The 27,627-nt window shown below is 42.0% G+C and overlaps 1 protein-coding gene across 1 annotated transcript; it reads right to left on the bottom strand.

Moving 5' to 3' along the window:
- Positions 1 to 13,313: 13,313 nt before the first annotated feature.
- Positions 13,314 to 16,810, bottom strand: LOC125521747 (probable polygalacturonase). The gene is made up of 5 exons (XM_048686812.1): positions 16,314 to 16,810; positions 15,062 to 15,182; positions 14,643 to 14,817; positions 14,460 to 14,530; positions 13,314 to 14,177 (listed from the first exon to the last, which is right to left on the bottom strand). The coding sequence occupies exons 1-5, from the start codon at positions 16,764 to 16,766 to the stop codon at positions 13,540 to 13,542; spliced, it is 1,458 nt and encodes a 485-aa protein (XP_048542769.1). The 5' UTR covers positions 16,767 to 16,810; the 3' UTR covers positions 13,314 to 13,539.
- Positions 16,811 to 27,627: the final 10,817 nt, after the last annotated feature.

Raw genomic sequence — 27,627 nt, forward strand, 5'->3', positions numbered from 1 at the left:
AACAACTTGGCATTTTCATAAGCTTGGGTTCTCCATTCATCAAGTGAGCTAATATCAAATAACCTCTTCTCACCGGCAAGTTTAAAATCATAGTTAAGCTCTTTAATATCCCAATATGCCTTATGTTCTAGTTCGAGAGGTATAAGTGACATGCTTTTCCATAAACCATTTTATACAGAGACATACCCATAGGATTTTTATATGCAGTTCTATAAGCCCATAATGCATCATCAAGTTTCTTGGACCAATTATTTCTAGACCTATTAACAGTCTTCTGCAAAATTAATTTGAGCTCTCTATTGCTCAACTCTACTTGACCACTAGACTGAGGGTGATAAGAATATGCAATTCGATGATTAACATCATATTTAGCAAGCATTTTACGGAAAGCGCCATGAATAAAGTGTGAACCACCATCAGTCATTAAATATCTAGGGACTCCAAACCTCGGGAAAACAACTTCCTTAAGCATTTTAATAGAAGTGTTGTGATCAGCACTAATAGTTGGAATAGCTTCTACCCACTTAGTAACGTAATCAACAACAACTAAAATATGTGTATATCCATTAGAGGCAGGAAAAGGTCCCATATAATCAAAGCCCCAAACATCAAATGGTTCAATAACAAGAGAATAATTCATAGGCATTTCTTGGCGTCTACTAATATTACCGATTCTTTGACATTCATCACAAGACAAGACAAACTTACGGGCATCCTTGAAGAGAGTAGGCCAATAAAAACCAGATTGCAATACCTTATGTGCAGTTATATCTCCAGCGTGGTGTCCTCCATAAGCCTCGGAATGACACTTGCGTAGGATATGTTCCTGTTCATGCTCAGGTACACAACGTCTAATAACACCATCTACTCCTTCTTTATAAAGATGTGGGCCATCCCAAAAGTAATGTCTCAAATCATAGAACAACTTTTTCTTTTGTTGCTATGTGAAGCTAGGTGGTATAAATTTAGCAACAATATAATTAGCATAATCAGCATACCATGGAGTACTACGAGAAGTACTTATAACATTTAATTGTTCATCAGGAAAGCTATCATTAATAGGTAGTGGGCCATCAAGAATATTTTCTAACCTAGACAAGTTGTCTGCAACGGGGTTCTCAGCTCCCTTTCTATCAACAATATGCAAATCAAATTCTTGTAGAAAGAGAACCCATCTAATAAGTCTAGTTTAGCATCTTTCTTTTCCATAAGATATTTAATAGCAGCATGATCAGTTTGAATAGTTACTTTAGAATCAACAATATAAGATCTGAACTTATCACAAGCAAATACAACTGCTAAAAGCTCTTTTTCAGTAGTAGCATAATTTCTTTGAGCATTGTCTAGAGTCGTACTAGCATAATGAATAACATTTAATTTCTTATCAACTCTTTGCCCTAGAACATCACCTACAGCAAAATCACTAGCATCACACATAATTTCAAAGGGTAGGTTCCAATCAGGTGGCTGAACAACAGGTGCAGAGACTAATGCTTTCTTAAGTATTTCAAATGCTTCTACACAATCATAATCAAAGACAAATGGTATATCTTTTTGCAATAAATTAGTCAGAGGCCGAGAAATTTTTGAGAAGTCCTTAATGAACCTTCTGTAAAATCCGGCGTGACCAAGGAAACTTCTTATACCTTTGATGTCCTTGGGACATGGCATCTTTTCAATAGCATCAACCTTGGCTTTATCAACTTCAATACCTCTTTCAGAAACTTTGTGCCCCAAGACAATACCTTCATTAACCATAAAGTGGCACTTTTCCCAATTCAAGACAAGATTAGTTTCTTCACATCTCTGCAAAACTCGATCAAGATTGCTCAAGCAATCATCAAAAGAGGAACCATAGACGGAAAAGTCATCCATGAAAACCTCACAAATCTTTTCACAAAAGTCAGAGAATATAGCCATCATGCATCTTTGAAAGGTAGCAGGTGCATTACATAAACCAAAAGGCATACGTCTATAAGAAAAATTACCAAAAGGGCATGTAAAAGTAGTCTTTGATTGATCTCTAGCCGACACAGGTATTTGAGAGAAACCAGAATAACCATCTAGAAAGCAATAGTGTGTATGTTTGCATAATCTTTCTATCATTTGATCAATAAAAGGTAAGGGGTAATGATCTTTCTTAGTAGCTTTATTTAATTTGCGGAAATCAATTACCATCCTATAACCTGTGATAATTCTTTGTGGAATCAATTCACCTTTATCATTAGGAACAACAGTAATACCTCCTTTCTTAGGGACACAATGGACAGGACTTACCCACTCACTATCAGCAACGGGATAGATTATACCTGCCTCCAGAAGCTTTAGTATTTCTTTTCTTACCACTTCTTTCATTTTAGGATTCAGACGTCGTTGAGGATCACGAACTGGTTTGGCATCTGCTTCCAAATTTATTTTATGTTGACATAGAGTGGGACTAATGCCCTTAAGATCATCAAGAGTATATCCAATAGCAGCACGATGCTTCTTCAGAGTTTTCAATAACCTTTCTTCTTCATGCTCTGAAAGGTTAGCACTAATAATAACATGATATATCTTCTTTTCATCAAGATAAGCATATCTAAGATTATCAGGCAACGGTTTAAGCTCAAACATAGGATCACCCTTGGGTGGAGGAGGATCCCCTAAGATTTCAACAGGCAAGTTGTGATGCAGAATAGGTTCCTGTTTAAAGAATACTTCATCTATTTCCCTTCTTTCATTCATGAACATATCATTTTCATGGTCTAGCAAATAGTGTTCTAAAGGATCACTAGGAGGTACGGCAATAGAAGCAAGACCAATAATTTCATCCTTACTAGATAATTCTTCCTCACGATGTTGTTTACTAAATTTTGAGAAATTAAACTCGTGAACCATATCATCCAAGCCAATAGTAACAACATTCTTTTTGCAATCTATGGTAGCATTAACAGTATTTAAGAAGGGTCTACCAAATATAATGGGACAAAAACTATTTTGTGGGGAACCAAGAACAAGAAAATCAGCAGGATGTTTAGTTTTCCCACACAAGACTTCAATATCTCTAACAATTCCAATTGGTGCAATAGTATCTCTATTAGCAGGTTTAATAGTAACATCAATATCTTCTAACTCAACAGGTGCAATTTCGTTCTTAATTTCTTCGTATAAGTCAATAGGTATTACACTAGCACTAGCACCCATATCACATAAGCCATGATAACAATGATATCCTATTTTAACAGAAATAACAGGCACGCCTATCACATGTCTATGTTTATCTTTATCACAAGGTTTAGCAATTCTAGCAGTTTCACCTTCGAACTGAATAACATGTCCATCTATATTATCAGACAAGAGATCTTTAACAATAGCAATATTAGGTTCTACTTTGACTTGCTCAGGAGGTGTATAAGTTCTAATATTGCTTTTACGAACAACAGTTGAAGCTTTAGCATGATCCTTTATTCTAACAGGGAAAGGTGGTTTCTCAATATAAGAAGTAGGAACAATAGGATCATTATAAGTGATAGTCTTTTCTTCAACTTTAATAGGTGCAACTACTTTTACTTCTATGGGAGGATGATATTTAAACCACTTCTCTTTAAGGAGATCAACATAAGTAGCAAAAGATTCACAGAAAGAAGCTACTATCTCAGAGTCAAGTCCATATTTAGTGCTAAACTTACGGAAAATATCGGTATCCATAAAAGATTTAACACAATCAAACTTAGGTGTCATGCCTGACTCCTTACCTTCGTCGAGGTCCCAATCTTCAGAGTTGCGTTTAATTCTATCCAATAAATTCCATCTGAATTCAATAGTCTTCATCATAAAAGAGCCAGCACAAGAAGTATCAAGCATGGTGCGATTGTTATCAGAAAGCTGAGCATATAAATTTTGAATAATCATTTCTCTTGAAAGCTCATGATTGGGGCATGAATATAACATTGATTTAATCCTCCCCCAAGCTTGATCGATGCTTTCTCCTTCGCGAGGCGAGAAATTATATATATAATTGCGATCACGATGAACAAGATGCATAGGGTAATACTTTCGATGAAATTCCAGCTTCAATCTTTTATAGTCCCATGATCTCATATCATCACATAGCCTATACCATATCAATGCGTCTCCCTTCAAAGATAAAGGGAAGACCTTCTTCTTAGCAACATCATCGGGTATACCTGCAAGCTTAAATAATCCACAAACTTCATCCACATATATTAAGTGCTCATCAGGATGCTTTGTTCCATCTCCTGTAAAAGGGTTATCTAGCAGTTTTTCCATCATACCCGAAGGAAATTCAAAAGGAGTTTCATTTTCAATAGGTTCAGTAGGTTGAGGAGCAACTCTTTGCTCTACTGGACGGGGTGAAGATACCCCGAACAAGCCCCTCAGAGAATTACTTTCCATAGTAACAAGTGATAGTAAATTTCAGCACACTATATAAATTTTTCCTTACCAAATTCCACCTACCAAAGGCACTACACTCCCCGGCAACGGCGCCAGAAAAGAGTCTTGATGACCCACAAGTATAGGGCATCTATCGTAGTCCTTTCGATAAGTAAGAGTGTCGAACCCAACGAGGAGCAGAAGGAAATGATAAGCGGTTTTCAGCAAGGTATTCTCTGCAAGTACTGAAATAAGTGGTAACAGATAGTTTTGTGATAAGATAGATTGTAACGAGCAACAAGTAACAAAAGTAAATAAAGTGCAGCAAGGTGGCCCAATCCTTTTGTAGCAAAGGACAAGCCGGAACAAACTCTTATAATAGGAAAAGCGCTCCCGAGGACACATGGGAATATCGTCAAGCTAGTTTTCATCACGTTCATATGATTCGCGTTCGATACTTTGATAATTTGATATGTGGGTGGACTGGTGCTTGGGTGCTGTTCTTACTATAACAAGCATCCCACTTATGATTAACCTCTATTGCAAGCATCCGCAACTACAACAAAAGTATTAAGGTAAACCTAACCATAGCATGAAACATGTGGATCCAAATCAGCCCCTTACGAAGCAACGCATAAACTAGGGTTTAAGCTTCTGTCACTCTAGCAACCCATAATCTACTTATTACTTCCCAGTGCCTTTCTCTAGGCCCAAATAATGGTGAAGTGTTATGTAGTCGACGTTCACATAACACCACTAGAGGCTAGACAACATACATCTTATCAAAATATCAAACGAATACCAAATTCACATGACTACTAATAGCAAGACTTCTCCCTTGTCCCCAGGAACGAACGTAATTACTCACAAAGCATATTCATGTTCATAATCAGAGGGGTAATAATATGCATATAGGATCTGAACATATGATCTTCCACCAAATAAACCAACTAGCATCAACTACAAGGAGTAATCAACACTACTAGCAACCTACTAGCACCAATCCCAGACTTTGAAACAAGAATCGGATACAAGAGATGAACTAGGGTTTGGAGATGAGATGGTGCTGGTGAAGATGTTGATGGAGATTGCCCTCTCCCGATGAGAGGAGCGTTGGTGATGACGATGGTGATGATTTCCCCCTCCCGGAGGGAAGTATCCCCGGCAGAACAGCTCTACCGAAGCTCTAGATTGGATCCGCCAAGGTTCCGCCTCGTGGCAGCGGAGTCTCGTCCCAAAAAGTTCCTTCTTATTTTTTTCTCATCGAAATACTTCATATAGGATAAGATGGGCGTCGGAGAGCCACCAGGGGGCCCACGAGGTAGGGGGCGCGCCCTAGGGGGGGCGCCCCCCACCCTCGTGAGAAGGGTGTGGGCCCCTGGCCTTCATCTTTGGCGAGGATTTTTCTTTATTTATTTTAAGATGTTCCGTGAAGTTTCAGGACTTTTGGAGTTGCGCAGAATAGGTCTCTAATATTTGCTCCTTTTCCAGCCCAGAATTCCAACTGCCGGCATTCTCCCTCCTTATGTAAATCTTGTAAAATAAGAGAGAATAGCCATAAGTATTGTGACATAAAGTGAAATAACAGTCCATAATGCGATAAATATCGATATAAAAGCATGATGCAGAATGGACGTATCAGCGACGGCCATGGTGGGATAGACAAGGTTGCTTCTTCGTGGACCCTTCGTGTGTGGAGCCCTCCGTGGACTCGAGCAACCGTTACCCTTCGTGGGTTGAAGTCTCCATCAACGTGGATGTACGATAGCACCACCTATCGGAACCACGCCAAAAATCTTCGTGTCTCCAATTGCGTTTGCACACTCCAAACTCCTCCCTTTACCTTCATATGCAATTGTTTTACTTTCCGCTGCTATACTCTTAGAATTGCGTGTGTAGGTTGATTGCTTTACTTGTGCTAAGTTGCTAAAATCTGCCAAGAACTAAAATTGGGAAAAGGCTAGATTTTTATTTGGTCAAGTAGTCTAATCACCCCCCCCTCTAGACATACTTTCGATCCTACACTAAGACTCCATTCTCCGGAACAATGGAGCGAGCAACGAACTTGTTGGAAATAATACATACTGATGTATGCAGTCCGATGAGTGTTGAGGCTCGCGACAGGTATTATTTTCTGACCTTCACACATGATTTGAGTAAGATATGGGTATATCTTCTTGATGAAACATAAATCTGAAACATTTGAAAAGTTCAAATAATTTCAGAGTGAAGTGGAAAATCATCGTAATAAGAAAATAAAGTTTCTACGATATGATCGTGGAGGAGAATATTTGAGTTACGATTTTGGTCTTCATTTGAAACAATGCGGAATACTTTCGCAACTCACGCCACATGGAACACCACAGCGTAATGGTGTGTCCGAACATCGTAACCGTACTTTATTAGATATGGTGCAATCTATGATGTCTCTTACCGATTTACCACTATCGTTTTGGGGTTATGCATTAGAGACAGTTGCATTCACATTAAATAGGGCACCATCTAAATCCGTTGAGACGACGCCATATGAACTGTGGTTTGGCAAGAAACCAAAGTTGTCATTTCTTAAAGTTTGGGGTTGCGATGCTTATATGAAAAAGTTGCATCCTGATAAGCTCAAACCAAAATCGAAGAAATGTGTATTCATAGGATACCCAAAGGAGACAGTTGGGTACACCTTCTATCACAGATCTGAAGGCAAGACTTTCGTTGCTAAGAATGGATCCTTTCTAGAGAAGGAGTTTCTCTCGAAAGAAGTGAGTGGGAGGAAAGTAGAACTTGATAAGGTAACTATACCTGCTCCCTTATTAGAAAGTAGATTCATCACAGAAATATGTTCCTGTGACTCCTACACCAATTAGTGGGGAAGCTAATGATGATGATCATGTAACTTCAGATCAAGTTACTACCGAACCTCGTAGGTCAACCAGAGTGAGATCCACACCAGAGTGGTACGGTAATCCTATTCTAGATGTCATGTTACTTGAACATGACGAACCTACGAACTATGAGGAAGCGATGATGAGCCCAGATTCCGCGAAATGGCTTTAGGCCATGAAATTGGAGATGGGATCCATGTATGAGAACAATGTATGGACTTTGATTGACTTGCCCGATGATCGGTGAGTCATTAAGAATAAATGGATCTTCAAGAGGAAGACAGATGTTGATAGTAGTGTTACTATCTACAAAGCTCGAATTGTTGCAAAATGTTTTCGACAAATTCAAGGTGTTGACTACGATGATATTTTCTCACTCGTATCGATGCTTAAAAGTCTGTCTGAATCATGTTAGTAGTTGCCGCATTTTATGAAATCTGGAAAATGGATGTCAAAACTGTACTCCTTCATGGATTTCTTAAATGAAGAGTTGTATATGATGCAACCAGAAGGTTTTGTCGATCCTAAAGGTGCTAACAAAGTGAGTAAGCTCCAGCGATCCATCTATGGACCGGTGCAAGCATGTCGGAGTTGGAATATATGCTTTGATAAAGTGATCAAAGCATATGGTTTTATACAGACTTGCGGTGAAGCCTGTATTTACAAGAAAGTGAGTGGGAGCACTAAAGCATTTCTGATAAGTATATATATATGAATGACATATTGTTGATCAGAAAGAATGTAAAATTTTCTGGAAAGAATAAAGGAGTTTTTGAAAGGAGTTTTTCAAAGAAAGACCTCGATGAAGCTGCTTACCCATTGAGCATCAAGATCTATAGAGATAGATCAAGACGCTTGATAAGTTTTTCAATGAATACATACCTTGACAAGATTTTGAAGTAGTTCAAAATGGAACAGTCAAAGAAGGAGTTCTTGCCTGTGTTGCAAGGTGTGAAGTTGAGTAAAGACTCAAAACCCGACCACAACAGAAAATAGAAAGAGAATGAAAAGTCATTCCCTACGCCTCAGTCATAGGTTCTATAAAGTATGCTATGCTGTTTACCAGTCCTATTGTATACCTTATCATGATTCTGGCAAGGGAGTACAATAGTGATCTAGGATTAGATCACTGGACAACGTTCAAAATTATCCTTAGAGGACTAAGGACATATTTCTCGGTTATGGAGGTGATAAAAGAGTTCGTCGTAAAGAGTTACGTCGATGCAAGCTTTTTACATCGATCTAGATGACTCTAAGTCTCAATCTTGATACATATTGAAAGTGGGAGCAATTAGCTAGAGTAGCTCCGTGCAAAGCATTATAGACATAGAAATTTGCGAAATACATACGGATCTGAATGTTGCAGACCCGTAGGCTAAACTTCTCTCACAAGCAAAACATGATCACTCTTTGGGTGCTAATCACATAGTGATGTGAACTAGATTATTGACTCTAGTAAACCCTTTGGGTATTAGTCATAGTCACATGGAGATGTGAACTAATCACATAAAGATGTGAACTAGATTATTGACTCTAGTGCTAGTGGGAGACTGAAGGAAATATGCCCTAGAGGCAATAATAAAGTTATTATTTATTTCCTTATATCATGATAAATATTTATTATTCATGCTAGAATTGTATTAACCGGAAACTTAGTACATGTGTGAATACATAGACAAACAAAGTGTCACTAGTATGCCTCTACTTGACTAGCTCATTGAATCAAAGATGGTTAAGTTTCCTAGCCATAGACATGAGTTGTCATTTGATTAACGGGATCACATCATTAGAGAATGATGTGATTGACTTGACCCATTCCGTTAGCTTAGCACAATGATCGTTTAGTTTGTTGCTACTGATTTCTTCATGACTTATACATGTTACTATGACTATGAGATTATGCAACTCCCGAGTACCAGAGGAACACTTTGTGTGCTACCAAACGTCACAACGTAACTGGGTGATTATAAAGGTGCTCTACAGGTGTCTCCAATGGTACTTGTTGAGTTGGCATAGATCGAGATTAGGATTTGTCACTCCGATTGTCGGAGAAGTATCTCTGGGCCCTCTTGGTAATGCACATCACTATAAGTCTTGCAAGCATTGTGACTAATGAGTTAGTTACGGGATGATGCATTATGGAACGAGTAAAGAGACTGGCCGATAACGAGATTGAACTAGGTATGAGGATACCGACGATCGAATCTCGGGCAAGTAACATACCGATGACAAAGGGACCAACGTATATTGTTATGCGGTTTGACCGATAAAGATCTTCGTAGAATATGTAGGAGCCAATATGAGCATCCAGGTTCCGCTATTGGTTATTGACCGGAGACGAGTCTCAGTCATGTCTATATAGTTCTCGAACCCGTAGGGTCCGCACGCTTAACGATCGGTATTATGAGTTTATGTGTTTTGATGTACCGAAGGTAGTTCGGAGTCCCTAATGAGATCAGGGACATGACGAGGAGTCTCGAAATGGTCGAGACGTAAAGATCGATATATTGGATGACTATATTCGGACATCGGAAATGTTCCGAGTGATTCGGGTATTTTTCGGAGTACCGGAGAGTTACGGGAATTCATCGGGAGGGTCAATGGGCCTTCGTGGGCTTTAGTGGAAATAGAGGGCAGCAAGGAAGTGTGGGGTGCGCCCTCCCTAGGCCCAAACCACATTGGTTTAGGGCTTTGGGGTTCGGCCCCCTCTTTCCTTCTCCTCTCCTCCTCTTTCCTTCCCCTCCTAGTTGAACTAGGAAAGGGGGAACCTACTCCTAGTAAGAGTAGGATTCCCCCCTTGGGGCGCACCCTATGAGGCCGCCGGCCCCTTCCTCTTGCTCTTTTATATACGGGGGCAGGGGGCACCCTAGGACACACAAGTTGATTGTTCCAAGTCGTGTGCGGTGCCCCCCTCCACCATAATCCACCTCGGTTATATCGTAGTGGTGCTTAGGCGAAGCCCTGCGTCGGTAGCATCATCATCACCGTCATCACGCCGTCGTGCTAACGGAACTCTCCCTCGAAGCTCTGTTGGATCGGAGTTCGTGGGACGTCACCGAGCTGAACGTGTGCTGAACTCGGAGGTGCCGTACGTTCGGTACTTGGATCGGTCGGATCATGAAGACGTACGACTACATCAACCGCGTTCTCATAACGCTTCCGCTTACGGTCTACAAGGGTATGTAGACGATACTCCCCCCTCTCGTTGCTATGCATCACCATGATCTTGCGTGTGCGTAGGATTTTTTTTGAAATTACTACGTTTCCCAACAATAGTTGTCTCAGTTGCAAGTATACATGTGACTCGCAACTTGTCTCGTAGTTTTGTGTAGTTGTCCCATTTGCAAGTCCAGCCTCTGACCAGCAACTCGTCTCGTAGTTTGTTTTCGTCCTACTTTGCTAGTCCACCTTCGGCTTGTAGACCTTTTTTTTTATTCTTCGCCCCAATTGCAAGTCCACCATTGACTTAAAATTGGGCTCCTAATTTTTTTTCGCAGTTACAAGTTCACATCTACTTGCAACTAGGGTGAGTGACTGATTTTTTATACAAGGTACAATTCCATCTTCAATACGCAAAATGTGAGCCCTCACCCTGACAGTTAATATTTTATTTTTTTCTTTGTTCTCCCTATTTAGCTGCTCAATATTGTTTCATTTTTATTTTTTCCACCCAAACCATTTTTTTCAAATGTCCCACTTGTAAGCCCATTTTCGACCCTTTTTTAAGACATGCAACCGAGTGAGAGGGAACCAAGTTTTCATGTGTATTTTCTTTTGAAAAAACCACCATCTATATGATCTTTAGTTCCAGCCCATTGAGTTAGTTCCCCATCTTTCGTTGAAATCTCATAGTTGTATACAAATAAAACACATCCTTTTTGAGGCATATCCTTTTGTAGATAAGGCTAGTTTGTTCACCAATGCAACAAATGTTTGCGTTTTTCAAATTTTGTTTTGGAATTTTGTAAAAATGATAGCATTTTTCAAAAATTGTGTGCACCAATTCAAAAAAATGTTCGTGTTTTTCAAAAATTGCATTCATCAATTCAAAAGAAATCTAGAATTTAGAAAATATTGAGGTTTTCAAAAGTTGTTCAGAATTTTAATAGATGTTCTCATTTTCAAGTTTGTAAATTTACAGGTTGTTTTAGTTATATGGGAATTTTTAAGTTTCATGGACATTCTTATAAGTTTCCACTCACATGACCCTCGCATGCCCAGCCTGGGAGAGACATGCATTGCCGCCCGCCCGTGTACGTACATACATACGTACACTGATACACACATGTGTGATTCTTCAAGGTATACATGTCAAGCAGCGGCAACATAATGCGTATCATGCACACAAAAAAACTGTAGCACAATGCGTGCATGAAGTGTAGCAGAGACAGTACAATGCGTACCATGCGAAAAAAAGGCGGCAGCACAACGCGTGCTGTTATCGTGAGCAGCGGGGCGCCAGCGAGGCAGCCACACACACACACGTATTACTCCTGTACTCCATCACGTATATGTGCCAGGCAGAAACAGAATTGTTTCAAACCAAAAAAAAATAACAAACAAATAAACAAAAAACAAGAGGGGTGGGTTTATGCTAGGATGAGGTGATGTTGATGTCATACTTAGATGTCACATGGCCTAGACAGACCTTTAACTTCCACTTGGTTGGGACGGTTGCCTTTCTATGTTTTACTAGTAATGTGTACACTCATACTGCGATTCAGTTATATTGCCTTCCTATGTTCTAATGTGTATGAGCTCAATGCATGTCATTACTTTTTTTTCGCCAAGGAAAATTGAACTCCGTACATCAAATGTCCTCGAAACAGGTTTATAAAAAAACAACCGAACAAAGTACACAGCCGAATGATACAAGGGGGAGGGGCATCGCCTATCCTAGGATAGCGGTCACAAAGGAAGAAATGATAACAACGCCACATTACGCCCTAATACACCTATGCTCCAGTCAGCCGGTTCATTCCTCCTATCAGAATGTGTGCTCTGAGTCCGGTGTTCTCTGAATTTATGCTAGAGGTTGGCCATGAAAGCTGTCGAATGACATAGCTTTAGACTTGAAAAGAAATAAGACGCTAGGCCTCCATGCTGTTAACATCCAACCATTTGTTGAGTGCCTCAGAAACAAAAATTGTGACAATGCTTCCTCATGTAATTTTCTTCGGTCATGGGCATGCAATGCATGGAGCAATTTGTGCAGAACCGATCCCACGCAGGGCTTTTGGCTTGTTCGGTTCACCGTCCAAGGGAAAATACATCAAACCTGAACTGTGGAAGCATCAACATATATACATCAAACCTGAACTATCCCCTCATGAGCATGACTAAGTTTTAACTAGAATCGCAAAAGGAAGTATCAGCGTATACGCAAGTCAGACTCCTCTCGACCAGTATCAGTTTTAGAATGCTCAGCATTTCATACATAAACCACCACCTTTTGGAGGTTTCGGGTAAAAAAATCAGAAGAAACATCTCTTCCTTGAGCTCGCCGGCGCCGCCGCGCCAGCCAGATCAGGCAACAGGTCCATCCCACATCGATATGCGACCTCCCCCGCCCCGATATAATGGAGAGATGCCAGTCCCCCTCCACCCCATCCTCCCTTTATCTGGACGTCGAGAGCTCCAATTTTTTTTTTTTGAGCAACCGAGAGCTCCAAATAGTGGAGGCTTCGCCACTAAACATGTTTTGTGCCAGGCTCGGGATTTTCACTTCGGGCTCGGCCCGGGATATGATCAGGTTTACATTGCTACTACCTCCATGCCAAAATGTAGTGCAAATTAGTTTTCTGTTCAAGTTAAACTTTGTAAACTTTGACCAAGTTTACCAAAAAAATTCATCAGCATTTACAATACCATATCAATACCGCCAGGTTCATCATGAAATTTATTTTCATAAATATATATTTGGTAGTTTGCGTGTTCATATAATTTTTCTATATAGTTGGTCAAACTTCACAAAGTTTTATTTAGAACAAATCTAATATGTTTCAATATGTAGGGATGACATAAGAATGGGAGACACGTCGGGCGACACATTGGGGAGAAAGGATAATTGCCTTCTAGTATATTCGATCAGTAAATTACCTATGCCCATCTGCAGTGGATAAACATACAGAAAGACCTTTGTGCCCTCTAGACGTTTTACAAAACAAAGAATACAAGTTTTCAGTGTTGAATCTGCCTGTAAGTTCTATCCTTGTCCTTCTCTAAACACAAGTATAGACACCCCATTTCACCCATAAAAAACTTACAAGTTCTGTATAGTTGCTCAGGGAAGGCCACACCAAGAAGAAGAAGATCCATTATTCCTCAATTCTTCACAAGGTGCAGGGAAAACTTCATGCGCCTCTCCGTACACAGACTCGCATTGCCACCGTATCTGACGCCTTATCGCTGTCAGGCTAACGTTTCTGAAGCATATCCCCTCGTAAACCGCGCCGTGCACCGCCTCCAGCATCGGTGCGCGCTGCACATCCACACCAACAATGTCGACAATATGAATGTCACTGATCATCGGTAGCGCTGTTCGGTCATACTTGTCGTCCGAGTGGTCATCTGAACCCCGGCTGAACCTTATTGGCACCTTGACCTTCTCCATCGTGACATTGGCGATGGTGATGTTGGTTATGTACCCGCCACGCCCCACATCGGTCTTTAGCCTCACCGCGGAAGCAGAGTTCCATATGTGCAGGTCGCGGACAAGCACGTTTGATATCCCACCCGACATCTCACTTCCGAAACCCACACCGGAGCACGTAGGTGTGGTGCCTGAAACCCGCTGGATGATAATGTTTGAGCTGGGTTTGCCTACAGATATCCCATACTGATCCCAACCACTCTTGACAGCAACCAGGTCATCTCCACTTTCGATATAGCAGTCCTCGATACAAACTTCTGAACTTGAGTCTGGTATTGTTCAGAAAGAGAAACTGTCATGGATTAATTTGCTCTTTGTAAAGCCATTTTGTATTTAGTACAGAAAAGATCATAATCCCCAAGGAGTCACATATGAAGTACAAACGAAACTACCTGTAATTCCAATTTTATAATTAACTAAATATTTACTTGAAAGAAAACGATATAGGCCTGCTATTCATACCCAAATCAGTGACGGGCCATGTTCGGAATTAGCATTGGCAAGAGTTGCAGTTTTGAGGGAGAACAATCTGTCAATTTAAGAGCACAAACCTGGATCAATGCCATCAGTGTTTGGAGCATTCAGGGGAGCTAGTATAGTCAAATCCTTTATCACCACGTTTCTGAACATTAAATTTCCGTTGTCAGCTTATGGTTTTAGAAGAAAGACAAATGAGGATGGTTCTCTACTAGGAAACAAAGTGATAATCCACTGTATCAGCATGATGAACTAACCTGCAATAGACCGGATGCACTGTCCAAAATGGGGAGTTGCGTAGGGTGACATTGGAGATCAGGACGTTGGTTGAATTCACGAGCTCGATGAGATGACCTCTTGTGTGGTTCAAAGTCCGGTTCCACCATAGCTCCCACCACATCCGGCCTTGGCCATCAATGGTCCCATTGCTACCTGACATGGAAAAGCAGAACAATTTGCAAGTACAGTCAAAACTAATTCTTCACATGATATACCCTACAAATTATTTCCCGACAAGTATACCCCAAACTGTTTTCTCGACAAGTATGCCCCACAAACTGAAATTTGTGCTTAAATCGGCTGTTACAGGGAGTTACTTCAGCTCTCTGGTTTGCATGAACAATTCATATTTACTTGACCAAATTTGAAAATAGAGACTGTTAAACAGTTGCTGTACCAGTAATAACAACATCATTTAGATCTTGCCCATGTATGAGGCTAATGTGGCGCGGTCCTAATCTTTCCCTTCCGCGCCCGTAAGAAGGCAAAGGTGCAATGAGAGGCCACTCTTCTGGATCCTGCACATCACAGTTCACCGCTACAATCAACACTATGCACTTCTTAAATAAATTTACACAATCAACTTTATGCAGTACTAGTACAGATTCTTCGACTACTTAAATAGGAAGTGGCATGATATATTAATTCGACAGTCTGGGGATTGGTCCCCTTAAAGATAATCTCACCTGTTGCCATGTTGGCCTTGAAAACCAGGCCATGATTGTCCTATAGAATATTAAGGTGGTGGATTGCCAGTGCATATGGCAGCAATGTCAAACTCCTAGCTAACGCTCTTAATCATGCTTTCTTTCCCAACAACTTTGCACTACAAAGCCGCCACTCACATGAAAGCACTAGTAGACAGTATCCTGATATGGGGGAATCTCTTCAGCAAGTTCATCTCACATAAACTCTCCATACATACTAGTAGTAAATTAATCCTAGAAATTAGTATGCCCACTGCATTTGCATGTACCAAAAATGGGTAGTACTACTAGCTAGTGCAGAAAGCTCCAAACTAGAGATTTGTGTAACCATTTGGTGCTAGCAAATATGGAGCAGATGAGACGACACTACAAGCAAAGTACAGTAGTAGAATAGTATAGCATCAAGCCAGGCCAGTCCAAGCAGAAGTAAGGGCAAAGCAAAGGCACACACAGTGTGTTGTGGTTAGAACAATAACATGTGGCAAAGCTGCAGAAGTCACAGGAAGAAACCAACAACCGTTGCGAGCATGTGCAGGATTCCAACCCACAACAGCATCTTCCCCCTTTCTTTTTTTCATTGGTCAGTGACCATTGACAGCACAAGCGTTGAAGCAAGCCTCCAATCAAACATGAACATGGATTGAGATTCTCGTTTCTGTACTACTGGGAAGCTTAGCTATGTGCAGAAAAAAAAAGTAAAAGAAATTGTAGGCATGATCACCATGATTGTTCTTACCAGCAGAAAATAAATTTGCATTTTGTAGATGTGTGTATGGTTGAGTTCCGATGCTAAAAAATACTACTCCGTTCACTCTGTAGCGTGCACTATTGATTTGTGGCAAGATTTGAGAGGAGAAATAAATGGGAATTAATAAAATGAAACAAGAACAAGATCAGAGGAAGAGGAACTAGCGGGCATCGATCAATGGATCGATCACGTACCTGGGAGCCGAGGATGACCGCGCCATGGTGCAGGAAGAGCGTGAAGCGGCTGGTGAGGTTGAAGCTCCCCGTGAGCCACCTCCCTGCCGGCACCTCCAGCCTGGCGCCGCCGCCAGCACCCCTCTCCTCCAGCGCAGCCACGGCACGCCGGAACGCCGCCGTGTTGGACGTGACCCCATCGCCCACGGCCCCGAACTCCTCCACCGAGGCTGTTACCGCGCGCCTCCCCGCCGCGCCGGCGCCGCGGTAGAACCCGGCACAGCTGTCGACAGCGCCGTGGCCGGAGCCATGGCCCGCGGAGGGGGCGATCAGGGCGGCTAGCGGGGCCGCGGAGGGGAGGCGCGTGAGGGCGAGGTAGCAGGAAGCGAGCAGGACGAGGAAGACGATCAGGGGGGCCGACGGACGCGGGCACGGGCGTGTCATGGGCGCGCCATGGACGGTGGCGTGCGCCATGAATAATGGATCATGTCACGCGGGGGAGCCGAGGCGGAAAGAAGGGATTTTTATACGTTTCTTCCGGCGCGGTGAGTCGTTCCAGCTGGCCCCATGGTTGCCACGTGATAGAGAGAGTAGTCGGGTTTCGGAAGTTTGAAATTCAAATAGTTCGGTTCAAATTTAAATCATGTTCGTGTTCTTTTAGAACAAAAATCAACGGGATTGATGGGAATTAGAACAGCAGGGATGGACGAGGATTTGAGGCGGTTCACAAGTCACGAGTCAATGGTGGAGAGGCTGCAAGTGATGATTGGGACGTGGTTGTGTCCGTGTCCATGTTCGTTTATGTGCCCATCAAGCTTGCACGATTGTAGTGCCCGTCATTTTCTCCCTACTAATTATATATATACGCAAGTTAACAATGACAAAATGTCATGGGGGTTATTTCCAAATGCTTTTATCTTCTAAGATGTTTTTTCTTAGAAAATTAACAAAGAGTTTCGTGGGGACGATGGGTAAATTTAACCACGGATCATTTGTCTGAAGGAATCGACAACGGATGACTGTGGGTATGTATGGAGCTATTTAGATTCGGCCCCTGCTAGCCCGCCAAATCTTTGGCATGCCAAATAGTCGGCCAACGTTTTGGCTGCTTGTCGCCAAATTGGCATGAAAGTGAATTGCAACCACCAAAACAAATGCACAATAGTCAACATTTCTTATTACATCCACATTAAAAGGGGACAACATGCGTTGCCCTCCTCTGGCAACACGGGGGAAAACCCTAGCCGCGTCGCCGGGACTACTTCCACCTCCTCCCTCGCTGCGCCACCACCGGAGGGTGCGCCGGCGAAGCCGTGCGTGCCCTAGGAGGGTGGCGGTGGGGCGTTTCCTTTCCTTTCGATTCTCCCGGTGGACGTGGGCGGATCTCGCGGCGGTTGGTGGATCCGGTTGTGCGCAGCGGTGTGGCGGTCCGGCGTCAGACGGCTCACGGGGAGGCGCCCTTCTCGGTGGCTGGGCCGGCGCTGGGTGGTGGCCGCACGGCGGCATGGAGAGGGCCTAATCTGGGCTGCTGGATCCGGCATCAGATTCTGCGCGGGGCGCGTCGATGCTGCCCCTGGCCGTGGCGCGGTGCCTGGCTTCCCCCTGCTCCGGACGCGTGCTGGTGGCGCCTTGGCCTGTCTCGAGCGGCATGTTCCAGTCCGCGTGGTGGTTGGAGGTGGATGTGGTGAGGTGGAAGTGGGTCGGCATGGAAGGCAGGGCGTCGGCGCCACCAGGTCCGGCGTGGATAGCTCTGGCTCTGCCCTAGCGTGCCTAGTGCGTGCTATCGTCCTCCGGCGAGGTGGAGGTGGTGGGGGCTTGATCCAATCCAAGCGGATCTGGCCGGCTTGGTGATGGAGGCTACTGTGATGCGAACTGCTACTCTTCCTGGTGCAGTGGTTGACCCGCTCGCGCAACTCCGATGGGTGTTGGGTTCCATGATCTTGGTCAGGAGAAATCCATGCTTCGAAGAGGCCGGCGATAGTGACGCTCGTGGGCACCGTTCCTTTTCTGGAGGCGTTGTTTTGGCCCTGATCTGGCTCCCTTTCTCGGGCTTAAGGGAAACCTTTGGTCCGTCCACCGGTGACGGCGTCATAGCGTCGTTTTTTTTTGAAGGCGTCGTTTTGTTGTTCGAGGAGTCTCGATGGTGGGCTTCTAGGATGTTTTCGTTAGAAAAATGATAAAGATTTTCATGGGGGCGATGGGTATATTCACCACCGATTATTTGTTTGTGAAGGAATCAACAACAACGGGTGACTGTGGGTGTGTATGGAGCTGTTTGGATTCGGCCCTGCTAGCCCGCCAAATCATTGGCCAAAGTTTTGGCTGCTTGTCACCGAATTACTAGCATGAAAGTGAATTGCAGCCACCGATATAACCTTGGCAAGCTGAATAATGCGCTCCCATCCAAACAAATGCACAATAGTCAACATTTCTTATTTCATCTGCATTAAAAGGGGACAACATGTATGTCATCTTCTTTAAGAGGTTAACAAAATGGCAGGCCGAATTATGTTTATAAATTACTAGCAAAAAAATCCGTGCGTTGCAACGGGAGAGAAAACATAACACGCTCTTAACTCAATAACCATCACTCAAGATCACAATAGGTCCATCTCCTTTATTTTTGCGAGGCGTCATATTTGTGTTGTCGCTTATCCTCCTTCTCACTCTCACCGGTGATGACCTCGGTGTTCACACAAAACAACAAAAAACGTGTGTTGAATATGGTTAATCCTAAGACGTCTCTCTCTCCCTCTCTCCTCCATCTCCCTCTCTCTCTCACACTTTCTCTCACTCTCGCGATGAGAAATCTTTTGTTTTCCCCTGTGACATTTTTCAGAGGTATGCATGTGTAGTTATCGATATTTTCATTTCCGTATATGGTTATAGTGGGGTGTTTATTTGCAATCCGGATCGCCGCCGATATGAGAAAAAAATGAATCTTGCGCTATAAATTATAAGTTTGCTTTAATAACAATATTTTAAAAATATTTAACAGGTAAAATTAACATCATATTTAGATTCCACACATTTTTCTAACAAAATTTCATATATAATATGTTAAAATCGAAGTTTCGGTTTAAAAGATACAGATAATTTAGAAAATCATTTGGTTTGACTCAAATATATTCCAAAATAATATTTAAAAATACTTAGCAGGTAAAAATAATCTCATATTCATATTCTACATATTTTTCTAATCAAATTTCATATATAACATGTTCAAGTCGGAGTTAGGGTTTAAAAGATATGGATGATTTTAAAAAACATGTGTTTAACTTAAATATGATCCGCGGATGAATTACCTAAAACATCAGGAGGGTTTCGAAAAATGTAAAATAACGGTTCGAGTGTGACTTAAATCCGTATGGCGAGTTGATTTCAAGAAAAGACAGAGACTTCTGTGTAAAATACAAAAATAATGATTCGTTTTAACTTAAAACAGGACTGCGGGTTGAATTCTCTGAAATAGAGTGACTTTTTTGAAAAATGCCATGACGGACAAAAGAAATCCAATTTGCTTTATTATTAGGTAAAGATATCAGTTTTCTTGCTTATATTAACAATAGGCACCATCGCCATCGCCATCAACAAAAACTTGTGAGCTACCCCCTCTTTCTCAAAATGTAAGACCTTTTTAGACACTCTTGCTCACAATATCATAATAGTATCAAAAAACGTCTTACATCTTTAGACAAAGGGAGTATATTATATCTCTGAAGCCAATCTATTCCTTTAGTTTGGAGGTTGTGCAATTTTTGCAGACACATACTCCCTCCTTACATCTTTATAAGGCCTAATGCGTTTTCCAAGACCGCTTTTGACTATTGATAAGATTAATAGTACATGAGATGTATAATGTGAAAATTATATCATTGGAAGCTCCTTTCACATACGAATTTGATGGTAATGCTTTGTGTAACTTGCAACTCACTAGTAAGTTCGCACATGCAACGCACGTGTAATCTTCTTAAGCCTCCCATCTTGCATCAAGATGCCCTCTGTCCTTCGGAGAACACATCTCTAATAGTATATTTGTGTCGTAATTGTTATATGCGGACATATGTGCAACCTTCAATTATCTCCGACATTTGCCAAATTGATGAAGTATTAAGAAATGAATTAATATCACTACATTTGATCCATGAATGTGATTTAATAGCAGGTGATACCTAATACCACATGCCTATACTTAATCCCGATCTTGACAAACTCATCATATGAAACCACAAAAGAAAACCCAATCAATCAATTACACAAAATACAGACGTATGAAGTATTTAATAGCAACAGAATAAAGAGTAGGGCATTTTGGAGACCGACCTCCATGGAGCCCTTTATTTAGAAAAATAAAAAATTCATAAATTTCAGTTTAGAAAAATCAGAAAAAAGATACACATGCATGCAAGGATGTAAAGTGCATGTGTGAAAAAAATTCAGGATGAAATACCTTGAATTGCGAGCTGCACAAAAAAAACCATGGACTTTGAAGATGAACAATACATATGCTAAAAGCCCCAGATTTGTCTTTTTTGTGTAGCTCACATTTTAATGTATTTCCATCTAAAAAATTCCATACATGTATATTATGTATGTAGGTATATGTGTATTCATTTATAGAATTTTTTGAAATTGAAAAGTTCAAATTTTGAAGTTTTCAAATAAAGGCCTTCATGGAGCTCGGTCTCCGTTTGGCATTTTCGCAAAATAAAGCTGTAAATTAAATTTGCATAAGCCATGACTTAAGTACACGCAAATTCCAGTGAAATCAATCATCCGACCCACTATTGTGTGCACAATGGATAATACACAAAAGTGAAAGAAATACTGTCGACTTAATCTTTTAGTAACTGTAGTATGATTGGAGAAGCATGAAGATATTTTATTGATCTTGATGTCTAGTAGAAGGAAAAAAGTAGAGCACATAGACTTACCAATGGCTAGTTGTCACGATGTTCTTTTTCAGATTACCATAAGTTACATACGATAAATATGCCATCTCTGAATTTATTGTACTAACATCGCTGACTATCTTCTAAAAAGGATAAGACCTGAGCAATGAGCTATCAATTTTCCTTCACCAATATGATGGACCTCTCAAATGGGGCTTGTTGCAACCAGCAAAGATCCTACATCTTATGACCTCAGGTTCAGAATATTAGCTTCAGCATAGCAACCACTCCAAAATTTGCAGTACTACTATCTACGCTGCTTTTGTGCCCTTTCATATAAGTAACAACATCTATAAGATCATCAGTATGCACCTTTATAGTAAGGCAAAATGAAATAATAAGCATCTACATGATAACAGGAAGTTCAGTTTTATACCAGACTGCTTGTGAATGCACTTGATTAATCACGTTGACTTGGGATTTTCATATGGACAATACTATGCAGTTCCCTTCATCTTGGTGAGAACAAATGCATAGGTAGACGTCTACACATTTGAAATTGCTAATTAGCTGAAAACGCAAGTCTAATCAGATTCTGATAAACACAACGGGATAGAGAAAGACATCAAATCAATATGACACCTGACGACTGGTGTGTGTCAAGGGCATGTAACTGGCCAAACTTAACGCAATGATAGATCCAATGGCCATGGTCGTCGCTTGAGCCTGGGTTGGTGCCCGGCCAGGTGGATGCACCCCGTGGAAGCTGAGAACCTGGGGGCAGCGTCGGCCGGCACCTGCTCGATGTCGACCACGAAAGGGCACCAAACATGACAGATAGAGTGAGAGCCGAAAGGATCCGGTTGGAGGATGTCGAGGATGCGAAGCTAGTGAGGCAGTTGTCCGCGGAGCCGCCCGGATGGACGGTGAGGAACACCGAGGAACATGAGGCGTCCCCGACGACCTGCTAGGCGGTGTAGGAGGCGGCTTCCAGACGGCTGGCTGTAGGAGGATGTGCCGTCCCTGGCAGCCAAGCCAGGTGGTGTAGGAGCAGGCGTCGCCGCCAACGACCGGCCAAGCGGTGTAGGGAGGCGGCACCACCGACAGCTGAGGCAAGGCGAGGCGATGGGTTGGGGCAACACAAAGATGGGAGGGGTGGCGTCCTTCAAGGTGCGGCGGCTCGAGGTGATGGGGGAGGTGTCGTGAAGGTGCGGCGGCCGGAGGCGATTGGGGGCTATGCGATGATGCAGCGGTTACTTTCCTTTCTTTCTTTCTTTCTTTCTTGATTGACGTGGGCAGTTTATTTCCTTTCGTGCCAAAGGAATGTGATCACGGAAGAGAAAGTACTTTCCTTTCTTTTCTTTCTTGACTGATCGTGGGCAGTTTCTTTCCTTTCGTGCCAAAGAAAGGTGATCACATAAGAGAAAGTTGTGTTTAGCGCTAAATGCGTTTAGTCACTCACCATTAGGACAATAACAACTGTTGGATGAATGCAAATGGATGGCCGAGATCAGTTGGATCTGTTTCTTTGGGTCATTTTATATTGGTATAGATATATTATTGATTTAATATTTGGTTAAAGTTAGTCTCAAAAAACGCATTAGACCCTATTTAGATGAAAGGAGGGAGTATGCATTTTGGGGAAAATGGACAGTTTTTTTAAGCTAGGCAGTTTTTTAGTGAGGAGACAAAAGTTCAGTTCTCCAACTGTGATGGAAATGCGATCTAGCGGGCCAAAAGATAAGCACGAGATGCTTTCGGCGGCATAAGTCTCAGGCCATATAGTGGCCTACTTTTCTGTCTGGAAATCTCAATGACGCTGATTCTCACGGGCGAGCAGCGAGCAAACCGCAGATGGCCCAGCCCAAAGTAATAGGATCCATTTGTTTGTTTGCTTGCTTCACGGATTTTCTGGATTTTTTTATTTTTGGTTTTCTATATTCACTGGTTTTTCTTTCCTTTCCATGTTTCAAAAATTAAAACAATAACGTTTTTTTGGTTTTCCATTCTTTTTTTTCAGAAATTCGTGGTTCTAAACAATTGTTCAGAATTTGAAAATTTGTCTGTTTCACAAATATTGTTTGTGTTTCTCAAAATGCAGAAAAGTGATTTCCAAAAATGTTCACAGATTTTTAAAAAATGTTTTGGGTTTCCAAATTTGGATCATAGTTTCAAAAAATGTTTCTCTTTTGAAAAACACCATAGATCCAAAAAGTTGTTCGCTTTTAGAATTTTTGCTCAGAGTTTAAAAAAATCCATCTTCTAAAATTTCAAAAGACTTTCCTGGTTTTAAAAAATAGTTCATGGACTACAAATATTTGAGATTTCCAAAAATTGATCAAGTTTTAGAAAATGCTTGAGTTTTTAAAAATTTATTCGCAATGATGAAAATGTACGTGTTTCAAAAAACATTTTACTTTAAAAAACATGTTTGAATTTTCAAAAAATGTTTAAATCTGTCGATGTTGGTAGTTCTTATGTTCCCGTGCTGCCTATTAGACACCAAAGCTCATCAACTATGCACCTTTTTATTTTTGAGACAATCTCGAGAAGGCTTTATTAATTCGTCACGATATTTACAGGGACAAACGGAAGATTTTCGGATGACCTAACCAAACATGACGGCCACCCACTAGAGAAAGTGCATGCTTCGCTAAATTGTGAGTTTCAAAGTTTGAGCTCCTAAACTCATGAACTATTTTACAAAAATTAAATGCCAAAGAACATTTTGTAATCTCGTGGATGATTTCTCTGTAACTCGCCGAACTACCCTGCTCGATATCATCAACCGCCACCTTACAATCCTAGGCAACATGGATCCGCTCGATATAGAGATCATCCTCTAACAAAAGCCATGGCTTCTCGGATAGCAAGCGCTTCATGTATCATAGGATCAGATATTGTAGGATTGAGGGGGGGGGGTGATTAGACTACTTGACCAAATAAAAATCTAACATTCTCTCAATTTTAGTTGTGGGCAAATTTTAGCAATTTAGCACAAGTCAAGGAATCAACCTACACATGCAATTCTAAGAGTGTAGCAGCAGAAAGTAAAACATTCCATATCAAGGTAAAGGGAAGGATTTGGAGAAGGCAAACGCAATGTAGACACGGAGATTTTTGGCGTGGTTTCGATAGGTGGTGCCATCGTACATCCACGTTGATGGAGACTTCAACCCACGAAGGATAACGGTTGTGCGAGTCCACGGAGGGCTCCGCCCATGAAGGGTCCACAAAGAAGAAACCTTGTCTATCCCACCACGACCATCACCCACAAAGGACTTGCCTCACTTGGGTAGATCTTCACGAAGTAGGCGATCTCCTTGCCCTTACAAACTTCTTGGTTCAACTCCACAATCTTGTCGGAGGCTTCCAAGTGACATCTAACCAATCTAGGAGACACCACTCTTCAAAAGGTAATAGATGGTGTGTTGATGATGAACTCCTTGATCTTATGCTTCAAATGATAGTCTCCCTAACACTCAACTCTCTCTCACAGATTTGGATATGGTGGAAAGATGATTTGAGAGGAAAACAACTTGGGGAAGGCTAAAAATCAAGATTCTTATGGTTGGATTGGAATGTCTTGATCTCAACACATGAGTAGGTGGTTCTCTCTCAGAAAATGTAGGCTGGAAGTGTAGGCACGATCCGATGGCTCTCTCTCAAATGGAGAAGGGGGTGGAGGGGTATATATTGAAGGAAATATGCCCTAGAGGCAATAATAAAGTTGTTATTTATATTTCCTTATATCATGATAAATGTTTATTATTCATGCAAGAATTGTATTAATCGGAAACTTAGTACATGTGTGAATACATAGACAAACATAGTGTCCCTAGTATGCCTCTACTTGACTAGCTTGTTAATCAAAGATGGTTAAGTTTCCTAGCCATGGACATATGTTGTCATTTGATGAACGGGATCACATCATTAGAGAATGATGTGATGGAAAAGATCCATCCGTTAGCTTAGCATAATAATCATTCAGTTTTATTGCTACTGCTTTCTTCATGACTTATACATGTTCCTCTGACTATGATATTATGCAACTCCCGAATACCGAAGGAACACCTTGTGTGCTATCAAACGTCACAACGTAACTGGGTGATTATAAAGATGCTCTACAGGTGTATCCAATGGTGTTTGTTGAGTTGGCATAGATCGAGATTAGGATTTGTCACTCCGTCTATCGGAGAGGTATCTCTGGGCCCTCTCGATAATGTACATCACTATAAGCCTTGTAAGCAATGTAGCTAATGAGTTAGTTAAGGGATGTAGCATTACGGAATGAGTAAAGAGACTTGTCGGTAACGATATTGAATTAGGTATTGAGATACCGACGATCAAATCTCGGGCAAGTAACACACCGATGACAAAGGGAACAACATATATCGTTATGCGGTTTGACCGATAAAGATCTTCGTAGAATATGTAGGGACCAATATGAGCATCCAGGTTCCGCTATCGGTTATTGACCGGAGACGTGTCTCTGACATGTATACATAGTTTTTGAACCCATAGGGTCCACACACTTAACGTTCGGTGACGATTGTATTATGAGTTTATGTGTTTTTGATGTACTGAAGGTATTTCAGAGTCCCGGATATGATCACGGACATAACAAGGAGTCTCAAAATGGTCGAGACATAAAGATTGATATATTAGACGACTATATTTGGACATCGGAATGGTTCCGGGTGAGATCGGGCATTTACCGTTGTACCGGGAGGCTACCGGAACCCCCCGGGAGGTATATGGGCCTTATTGGGCCATAGTGGGAGAGAGGAGAAGGGAGAAAAGGAGGGGGCGCCCCCCAAGCCCAATCCAAATTGGGAAGGGGGCCGGCCCCCCTTTCCTCCCTCCTTCCTTCCCCTTCCTTCTCTCCTAATCCAACTAGGGAAGGGAGGGGGGATCCTACTCCCGGTGGGAGTAGGACTCCCCTTGGGGCGCGCTTAGGAGGCCGGCCCCCTCCCCCTCCTCCACTCCTTTATATACGGGGGAGGGGGCACCCCATAGACACATAAGTTGATCATTGATCTCTTAGCCGTGTGCGGTGCCCCCCTCCACCATAATCCACCTCGGTCATATCGTAGCGGTGCTTAGGCGAAGCCCTATTCCGGTAGCATCATCATCACCGTCATCACGCCGTCATGCTGACGAAGCTCTCCCTCGACACTCTACTGGATCATGAGTTCGTGGGATGTCACCGAGCCGAACGTGTGCAGATCGCGGAGGTGCCGTACCTTCGGTGCTAGGGTCGGTCGATCGTGAAGACGTATGACTACATCAACCGCGTTGTCATAACGCTTCCGCTTACGGTCTACGAGGGTACGTAGACAACACTCTTCCCTCTTGTTGCTATGCATCACCATGATCTTGCGTGTGCGTAGGAATTTTTTTGAAATTACTGCGTTCCCTAACAGTGGCATCAGAGCCAGGTCTATGCGTAGATGTTATATGCACGAGTAGAACAAAAAAGGAGTTGTGGGCATGGATATATACATATTTCTTACTGTCACTAGTTGATTCTTGATTCGGCGGTATTGTTGGATGAAGCGGCTCAGACCGACATTACGTGTATGCTTACGCGAGACTGGTTCTACCGACGTGCTTCGCACACAGGTGGCTAGTGGGTGTCTGTTTCTCCAACTTTAGTTGAATCGGATTCAATGAACAGGGTTATTTCTGAAGATCAAAAAGCAATCACTATACCACGTTGTGGTTTTTGATGCGTAGGTAAGAACGGTTCTTGCTCAGCCCGTAGCAGCCACGTAAAACTTGCAACAACAAAGTAGAGGACGTCTAACTTGTTTTTGCAGGGTATGTTGTGATGTGATATGGTCAAGCCGTGATGAGATATAAATTGTTGTATGAGATGATTATGTTTTGTTAAAGTTATCGGCAACTGGCAGGAGCCTTATGGTTGTCTCTTTATTGCATAAGATGCAAGCGCCATATAATTGCTTTACTTTATCGCTATGCGATAGCAATAGTTGCAAAAGCAATAGTTGCTGAGACGACCATGTGATGACACGTTGATAGAGATCAAGATGATGGAGATCATGGTGTCATGCCGGTGACGATAGAGATCATGACGGTGTTTTGGAGATGGAGATCAAAGGCACAAGATGATGATGGCCATATCATGTCACATATTTTTATTGCATGTGATGTTTACTTTTTATACATCTTATTTTGCTTAGTTCGGCGGTAGCATTATAAGATGATCTCTCACTAAATTTCAAGGTATAAGTGTTCTCCCTGAGTATGCACCGTTGCGACAGTTCGTCGTGCCGAGACACCACGTGATGATCAGGTGTGATAAGCTCTACGTTCACATACAACGGGTGCAAGACAGTTTTGCACACGCAGAATACTCGGGTTAAACTTGACGAGCCTAGCATATGCAGATATGGCCTCGGAACACTGGAGACCGAAAG

Source organism: Triticum urartu, chromosome 7, assembly GCF_003073215.2.
Source record: "Triticum urartu cultivar G1812 chromosome 7, Tu2.1, whole genome shotgun sequence".
NCBI classification, from domain to species: Eukaryota; Viridiplantae; Streptophyta; class Magnoliopsida; order Poales; family Poaceae; genus Triticum; species Triticum urartu.